The sequence below is a fragment of the Eulemur rufifrons genome, chromosome 30, assembly GCF_041146395.1.
Source record: "Eulemur rufifrons isolate Redbay chromosome 30, OSU_ERuf_1, whole genome shotgun sequence".
NCBI lineage: Eukaryota > Metazoa > Chordata > Mammalia > Primates > Lemuridae > Eulemur > Eulemur rufifrons.
Genome location: NC_091012.1, coordinates 89,480,868 through 89,490,353, shown reverse-complemented (window position 1 = coordinate 89,490,353; position 9,486 = coordinate 89,480,868). Strand labels below are relative to the sequence as shown.

The 9,486-nt window shown below is 41.1% G+C and overlaps 1 protein-coding gene across 1 annotated transcript; it reads right to left on the bottom strand.

Annotated features, from left to right (window-relative positions):
* Nucleotides 1–362: 362 nt before the first annotated feature.
* LOC138379141 (protein FAM236D-like) lies at nucleotides 363–756 on the bottom strand. Its single transcript, XM_069464506.1, has 2 exons — nucleotides 721–756; nucleotides 363–551 (listed from the first exon to the last, which is right to left on the bottom strand). Exons 1-2 carry the CDS (start codon nucleotides 754–756, stop codon nucleotides 363–365), a joined length of 225 nt encoding a protein of 74 aa, XP_069320607.1.
* Between the last annotated feature and the right edge of the window lie 8,730 nt (nucleotides 757–9,486).

Genomic DNA, 9,486 nt, shown 5'->3' with positions numbered 1-9,486 from the left:
GTTGAGAGTTACATCAAATACCATGAAGCAAAACTGGTCAAGCATGCCAGCATTTATTTCAGGCCCAGCAACAGAGACACCGGGGAAAGCAGCGGCATGAGGCAGCAGAGAGGGCTTGATCACCGTTCATGGCTCTGTGTCTGCGGCTCCATGGTCTCAGTTTTCGAGCGTCTGGTACCCTGCCCTAGAGAGGAGAGCAGAGTGATGAGTGGACTCTGGGGAGCCCTGGGGAATTCAGGCCTGGCCTGGCGTTCCCTTGGTGGAAGAGGAAGGAGAGGCACGTGTGCTTGGCTGCGTGCAGAGAGAGAGAGAGAGAGAGACAGAGAGAGAGAGAGAGAGAGACAGAGGATGGCTCTGAGCTCTCACCTGAAGGACCTGGTGAAACATGCCAGGGCTCTCTGGAACCGGCTCCTCCAAGACTCTCGCAGAAGAGCAGGCTCCCTGGGCGAGCCTGTGCCTCCGGATGGGTTCTCCGTGGTGTCAGACAAAACAGCACATTCCGCAGAGTCCTTTAGTGGCCCTTTCACAATCTGCAAAGTAGAGTAAATAGCCTCATCCTAATGGTCCCTCTCAACCCCTGGCCTCCATTAGCTCATTCGGCAACTGTTAATGTGCATCCCAGGCCCTGTCCCAGGGGCTGGGGATGCAGCAGCGGACTGCACAGACCAACCTCCATCTCCCCGAGGACATTTCATGACAATGGAGGGCCATCAGACTCACCAGGTCAGCAGGTGGAAGGAAGGGAGTGAAGATCATGTCTCCAGGAGTGTGTGATGTGCCGGTAGTGATCAACAGGACTTCCTTGAAGAGCCCAGCGAAGTTCCTCTCTCTGCTGGTTACAAGGAGGCCAAAGCCCTGCCCCCTCCACGCCCCTTCAGTCCCTCTTCTGCCACCCATCCTTCCTCCCTCCCTCGGCCCAGGGCCCAGTGCAGTGTGTTCCAGCAGCAGTGGATACATTTCTGGTATGTCACATCCCCTCTGTTCCCGCTGCCTCTTACTCCTACCCCTCCAATCTCTCTCTCCCTTTGTTCTTTCTCATGGCCCTCCCAGCAGGCTCAAGCCAGCTTTCTGCTTGCTGAACAGAGAAAGTAGAGGTGTTCAGGGAGACGGTGAGTTGTCATTTGGCTGGAATACCACGGACAGTGGCGTCCTCGTGGGTCCTCCCCTTCATTCCATTCGCAGAATTTTGTACCTGGAGGCCCTGGGTAGGTGTTTGGGTCCAAATGGGTCGTTACAGCCAGGATGGTGGGCCTGGTGACGGCATTTACAGTCCAAATCAACAGCGGAGGTTTTCCTTTGAGAGGGTTATGTGAAATGCCATGTCTGTGTAGCATTCAGTATCTGGTGGATGTTGGACAGGTGATTTGGGGCCTGGAGGGCTTGAAAAGTGTCAAGGAGAGAGGGGAAGGGCCTCGGCTGGGCTAAGTTGAAAGCAGAACGGCAGAGGTGAAAGCTCATCATTGCCTAGTCCTACTAGGTCAAAATCCATCTTTGACACTGGGGTTCAAGCAATGCTCACAACTTATGCCCCCTATTACCAACCAGGTCTGTGAGGTCCAGCCCAGTGACCTCAAGGGAACTCCCTGCTAACAGTATTCTGAAGGGGAAGTGGAAGTAGGTGGCCCTCAGTCTTTTATTTGGTTTTTGAAATAGTAGTACTGTTTAGGAAAGCATCTCTTACATTACCGTGAGGATACAGAGCTGATCGTTGTGAGCCTATCATGGGCCGTGCCCTGAATGAGACTCAGTTGCTGCTTCAAGCCATTCTGTGAGGGAGAAGCCAAGAAAGGCATGATTGCAACAGAGAGGTATGGAGGGAAGTTTATGGGGCTATGGGAGGACGGGCAGGGGCAGTCACCCAGCCTTGGGAGTTGGAATACAGTCGGTGAAGATTTCCTGGAGAGGCATGCCTGAAAGGAGTGAAGAAAGAAATTGGCCAAAAATAGAGAAAAGGGAGAGCGTTACTACCAGAAGCCCCAGAAAATACCGTGAGTTTCTGCAACTGGAAATAGGTAGGCCCAGTTTTCTGTTCTGGTGTTTAATAGAAGTCAAGGTCAGTGACGAGGTTCCAGTCCGGGATTAGAAAACTGTGCCTCACGGAGACACTGAACCCTTGTTTTTGAGAAGTAAGAGTTTTTGTTTTTTAAAAAATTCTGATAGCAGTCCATTGATTATTTTTCCATTGTGATTCATGCATTTTGTGTCCTACCTAAGATATCGTTGTCTAGCCTCATGACAGATTTTCTCTTCTGTTTTTGTAGGTTTTAATATATTACAATTTACATTGAGATCTAGGATTCATTTTGAATTAATGCTTTCATGCAGTGTGAAGGGTTTAAGTTGTTTTTTTTTTTTCCCATAAGGAGATCCACTTTTCCCAGGACCATTAATTAAATAGTAGTTAATTTAATTATCTTAAAGCCTTTGTTAAAAATCACCTTACTATATATCTGTAGGTCTATTTCTAGGCTTTCTATTTTATCCATTGATCCATATGCTTATTCTCGTGATAAGACTATGCTGTCATGATTACCATATCCTTATACTAAGTCAGGGACTTTGGTGATGTAAGTACTGCACCTCTGTTCTTTTCCTGTTGGAACAGGACAGGCTTTGGCTGTTGTATGTTGTTTTGTAGTTTCCCACAAGTTTGAGAAATAGCTTTTTCATTTTAATCATGATTATGGTGAATCTTAGATCAATTACTAGAGAATTGACATCTCCACCTGTGTCTTCTGATAAATGAACATAATATATCTCCATTCATTTTGGTCTTTAATTTCTCTCAGCAATATTTAATAGTTGTCTGCGTGTAGGTCTTTCACATATTACATGAAAATACTCCATAGATGCTTCATTGCTTTTACTGCAATTGTGAATGATATTGTAAAAAATTTTCATCTCCAATTATTTGTCCCTAGTATATTGAAATACAGTGGATTTTTGTATATTGAGTTTCTATCCTGTGACCTTGTTAAATCACATATTAGACTAGGAGATACTTTTTTTCTGAATTACTTAGTATTTTCTATGTAGACTATCATGCCATTTGTAAATGAAGAGATTTTATTTCTTCCTTTTCAATCTGTATGGCTCTTCTTTCTTTTTCTTGCCTTGTTGCACTAACGAGGACCTCAAGTGTAATGGTATCCACATGCTTAGAGTCTATGGAGGGAGACCTTCTGCCTCTTTTTTAATCTTATGAGGGAAGCATTCCGTATTTCACCATTGAATATGATGCCAGCAGCAGGTTTTTTGTAGGAGCACTTTATCAGGTTAAGGACGTTCCTTTACGCTCTTATCAAGTGTATTGGGTGTTGGCGGGCTCACGAATGGGTGTTTCACATTATCAGATTATTTTTCTTTTTTTTATTATTTCAGCGTATTATGGGGGTACAAAAGTTTAGGTTACGTATATTGCCCTTTCCCCCCCTCCCCTCCCCCCGAGTCAGAGCTTCGAGCGTGTCCATTCCCCAGACAGTGCTCATCACACTCATTATGTAGGTATACCCCCATCCCCTCCTCCCCCCCTCCCCGCCCATCTGCCTGACACCCAATTAGTGTTATTCCCAAATGTGCTCTTAGGTGATGATCAGGGAAACCAATTTGCTGGTGAGTACATGTGGTGCTTATTTTTCCATTCTTGGGATACTTCACTTAGTAGAATGGGTTCCAACTCTATCCAGGAGAACATAAGAGATTCTATATCACCGTTATTTCTTATAGCTGAGTAATACTCCATGGTATACATATACCACATTTTATTCATCCACTCGTGTATTGATGGGCACTTGGGTTGTTTCCACATCTTTGCGATTGTGAATTGTGCTGCTATAAACATTCGGGTGCAGATGTCTTTTTTATAGAATGACTTTTGTTCTTTTGGGTAGATGCCCAATAATGGGATTGCTAGATCGAATGGTAGGCCTACTTCAATCTGTTTGAGGTATCTCCGTATTGCTTTCCACAGAGGTTGCACTAGTTTGCAGTCCCACCAGCAGTGTATGAGTGTTCCTGTCTCTCCGCATCCACGCCAACATGTATTGTTTTTGGACTTTTTGATAAAGGCCATTCTCACTGGAGTTAAGTGATATCTCATTGTGGTTTTGATTTGCATTTCCCTGATGATTAGAGATGCTGAGCATTTTTTCATGTGTGTGTTGGCCATTCTTCTGTCTCCTTTTGAAAAATTTCTGTTCATGTCCTTTGCCCACTTTTTGATAGGGTTGTTTGATTTTTTCTTGCTGATTTTCCTGAGTTCTGAATAGATTCTAGTTATCAGTCCTTTATCAGATGTGAAGCATGCGAAAATTTTTTCCCATTCTGTAGGTTGTCTGTTTGCTCTCGTGACTCTTTCTTTGGCCGTGCAGAAGCTTTTTAATTTAATCATGTCTCATTTATTTATTTTTGTTGTTGCTGTGATTGCGTTTGGGGTCTTCTTCATAAATTCTTTGCCTAGGCCAATGTCTATAAGGGTCAGATTACTTTTCTGTTATACAGCTTGATAATAAGTGTCCTTTCTTTTTATTACATTAATATGGTGAAATACATTGATGGATATTTAATGGAAAAATGACCTTGCATTCCCAAAATAAATTGTGCTTGGTAATGGATTATAGTTTTCATATACAGCTGGATTAAAAGTTCTAAAATTCCATTAGGGAGTTTTGCATCTATGTTCCTCAGGAATAGTGGTTTGCAGTATTTTTTTTCTTCTAGGGTCTTTTTCCATTTTTGTCTATAAAAGTAATGGTGGCTTCATAAAGTGATTTGGGAATTTGCGAAGTGTTCCCTCCTTATTTTCTGAAAAAGTTCTTCTAGGACTGTTGGTAGGGTTTTTTTTTTTTTTTTTTTTGAGACAGAGTCTCGCTTTGTTGCCCGGGCTAGAGTGAGTGCCGTGGCGTCAACCTAGCTCACAGCAACCTCAAACTCCTGGGCTTAAGTGATCCTACTGCCTCAGCCTCCCAGGTAGCTGGGACTACAGGCATGTGCCACCATGCCCGGCTAATTTTTTCTATATATATTTTAGTTGGCCAGATAATTTCTTTCTATTTTTAGTAGAGATGGGGTCTCCCTCTTGCTCAGGCTGGTCTCGAACTCCTGACCTTGAGCGATCCACCCGCCTCGGCCTCCCAGAGTGCTAGGATTACAGGCGTGAGCCACCCGCCCGGCCTTTTTTTTTTTTTTTAGGTTTGACACTGTTCACCAGTAAGTCTATCTAAGACTAAAGTTTTCTTTATGGGAAAATTTTGAATTACAAATTCAATTGTAAAAATTTTATAACCTTTTTTAACTTAACAGGTCTTTAGAGATGATTAACAATGAATTATGTGTAGTTATTAGAAGAGCAGGCTTTTGAAAAAGTTCCCCAGCTTTTAAATGTCTTATTTTCCCCAAAAGTCTCCTGTAGGCTTCTTCTTGGACCATAGAGATATTCTGCACATAATCTCATGCCTCCAGGTGTCCATGGGTCTGCAGTACCCTGCAGTTTTCTTACACCTGGGCACCCTCCACTGCTTTCCGTGGCTTCCAGCCCGAGATCCAAACAATGCTCTTATTTCCTGTCTGATCTCTGGGTGTGGAAAGAGAGAAACATTGCCTACAGCAGCCCTCAGACAGGCAGGAATGTTGCAAACAAACCCCACTTTTCCCCTTCTGTCTTAAGTGAAGGAACAAGGAGTTGGGCCTTTTCCTCCCAACAGCTCCATGCCATGCAGGGGCGAGGATGGAGCAAGGGTTTGTAAAAATTCCTATCATTGTGTATGTGGCTTTTTGTCGATTTGGCGTTCTCTTGGTTGTTGTAGATCTTTGACTGGTTTTCAGACCTTTTATAAGGTTATTTTGTCCAGTCTCTTGGGTTGTCTCTTTGATGTTTCCACGGGGGAACAAGAGTCTGGGGCTTCCTAGTCTGCCATTTTGCTGACATCACTCATAATCACATGTCCAATTTTTAATACATATAGGAACATATAGATATTCTACTTTTCTTTAGTCAGTTTTGGTCTTTTATACCTGTCAGAAGTCTGTCCATTTCAACAAGATTCTTGAATTTATTGGAATAAAGTTACTCAAAGTATCCTGTTATTATCCTTTTAGTGTCTATAGCATCTATTATACTATTCACACTTTCAGTTTTGATAATGAGTGTCTTCTTTCTTCATTGTTGGACAGCCTATCTGGAGTTTTATCAGTTGTTTTGATCATTTCAGAGAACCAGTTTTTTATTTCGGCAGTTTTCTTTATAGTTTGTTCATTTTCTATTATATTGATTTCTGCTCTTTTTAGTTCTTTTCTTCTACACACCTTGGTTTTACCCTGCTCATCTTCTTCTTTTTTTCTTTTTATCTTTTTAAGGTGCAATCTTAGATAATTATTTGAGCTTTTGTTCTTTTATAATATAAGCATTTAAAGAAATTAATTAATTTCTACATCCCTGCTGTAGCTGCATCTCACAAATTTTGATATGTGTGTTTTCATTTTCAGTCAGTTCAAAATATTTTCTAGTTTGCTTTGTGACTTCTTCTTTGATCTATGGGATGCTCAAAATTTTTCTGTTTAATTTCCAAGTATTTTTCAATTTTCTGATGCGTTTCAGTTATTGGTTTGTTATTTAAATCTGTCATGGTCAGAGAACATACGCTGCATGATTTCAAGCCTTTTTTTATGCTCAATGAAAAGTCTGTGTTGGATTGCCTTCAATATAAACACATGTTTGGTGCCTTATTGGCTCCCTATGGCAAGAATGGAGAGCTTTAAACATTTGTGCAGCAATACATTCAATGAGAAACGTGCATATCGGAACAACCCAGACAAGTAAAGTGAGGTAGAATGAGAGCATGTTAGCTTGGCAGAATAAGGTGCTCTCTCTTGGAGAAATGGACACAAAATGTAAAACATTTTTCACACACTAAATGTTCACTCATGTCACTGTGGTTTTATTACTTATCTGTAAATAGCATTTTGTTCATTCAGCATTCTTAAATACCAGTTATGTTCCAGGCATGTGTTAGGGGTTGGAGCTAACTCTGTGAAGTTTCAGTGAGGAAACAGTATGGTAACCGGTTTAGCTTGGGGTCTCAGAGTCAGCCTGTGTGGGATCATTGGGCAAGCGATTTAACCTTCCTGGCCCTGTTTCCATCTGTAAAATGGAAGTGACGCCAGTTCCTTCTTCACAGGGAAGAAGATCGTTCTATTAAATGTAGGTCATTGTTAAGATTAAATTAAAACAATGTCTGGCTTGTGTAAGGTCTTCAAAACCGTTATATGCAATGAGTGAGTGCCAGGAATAGAGTAACCACTTAATAATGTTAGTACTTCCCCTAATCAGCATCCTTTTCCTATATCGTTAGTTCCACGAGGGCACCGTGCTCTTTATTGTTTCTCCATTGTGCTGGCCTGTGCCAAGCACACAGTAGGGACTCAAAAATGTTTGTTGAAGGAAGACAAGAGTTTCTGTTTGCAATGAGGTAAGTGTCTAGTAGAGACATCCAAGCTCAGTTGTTACCATGACCTTGAAGATGATTATTTTAGATGAGAAATGCTAGGTCTACCCTTACTAGAATTTGTATTGCACAAGGGAAAGGACCTTGCCTGCTTTTTACCTTTTTTAAAATGCATGTGTCCTCGGCATTTAGAAGAGTGCCTGACACATAATGCATGCTCAGTGGAGATGAGTAAATGTCCAGCAAATCACTGATGTGGCTATAACGGTTGCCAAGATCTCTGTGTGCGTGTGTGTGTATGTGTGTGCATGTGGTGTGAGCACCTGAAATCACTCTCTTATGCTGTTTCCAGTATACAATGCAGTATTATTAACTATAGTCATCATGCCATATGTTAGCTCCCTAGACTCACTTATCCTAGTTGACTGCAACCCTGTATCCTTTGACCAACATCTCCTGTTTCACCCCACATCCTCACCCCTGGTGACTACCATTCTATTCTCTGCTTCTATGTATGTGACCTTCTTAGATTCCACATATAAGTGAGATCATGCAGTATTTGTCTTTCTGTGTCTGGCTTACTTCACTTAGCATAATGCCTTGCAGGTACATCTTGTTGTCACAAATGTAGAATCTTTTACTTTGATAAGGCTGACTAACACTCTGTTGTCTGTATGTACCACAATTTGTACATCCATTATCTGTCGACAGACACTACATACTGAATGTATATACAAAATACACAAATATTACATACATATATACGTGTACCATTTATATGTAATATATCACACATCATATATTATGTGAAATATTACTATATGTATATATAATGTACAGCCTAGTCACCATGCTGTATATTACATCCCCAGAACTTACTCATCTTATACTGAGAGTTTGTAGCCTTTCACCAACAGTTTTCTTTATAGTTTGGTCATTTTCTATTATATTTATTTCTGCTCTTTATCTCCCCTGCTCCCTCTGTCCCCCGCCCCAGCCTCGGACAATAACCATTGTGCACTTTGCTTCCGTAAGTTCAGCTTTTTAAATTCCACATATAAGTGAGATCATCCGGTATTTGTCTTTCTGTGTCTGGCTTCTTTCACTTAGCATGAGGTCCTCCAGGTTCATCCATGTTGTCACAGAAGGAAATCCTTTTCTTTCTATGACTGAATAATATTCCATTGCATATGCATACCACTTCTTTTTATCCATTCATCCATCGACAGACGCGTAAGTTGTTTCCAAATCTTGCCTATTTTCAATAATGCTGTAATGAACATGGGGGTAGAGATATCTCCTCAAGGTACTGATTTCATTTTCTTTGAGTAAATAACCAGATGTGGGACTTCTGGGTCATATGGTAGTTCTATTTTTAAGGAATCTCCATATTGTTTTCCATAGTGGCTGTACAAATTTACATTCAGTGTACAAGTAAGTGTTCCCTGTAATCCACGCCCTTGCCAACACTTGTTACCTCTTCTCTTTTTGATAATAGCCATTCTACCTGATGTGAGGTGAGGTCTCAATGTGTTTCTTAATTTGTATTTCACTGATGATTACTTGTTCATATACCCCTTGGCCATTTATATGTCTTCTTTGCAAAAATGTCTATTCAGGTCCCTTGCTCAGTTTTTAATTGGGTTATTTCTTTTTTCACTATTGACTTGTGTGAGTTTCTAATGTGTTTTGGATATTAACCCCTTATCAGATATACAGTGGCAAAAATTTTCTCCCATCCTGTAGGTTGCCTTTCAATTTTGTTGCTATTTTCATTGCTGTGCAGAGGTTTTGTAGATGCCACTTCTATTCAATGTAGTACTAGCAAGAGCAATCAGACAAGAGAAAGAAATGAAAGGCATCCAAATCAGCAAGAAAGAAGTACAATCATCTCTGCAGATGACATGATCCTATGTGTAGAAAACCCCAAAGACTTCACAAAAGACTCTTAGAACTAATAAACTCATTCAGTAAAGTTGCAGGATATGCAATCAATATACAAACATCAGTTGCATTTCTTCATGCAGACAACGATTTATCAAAA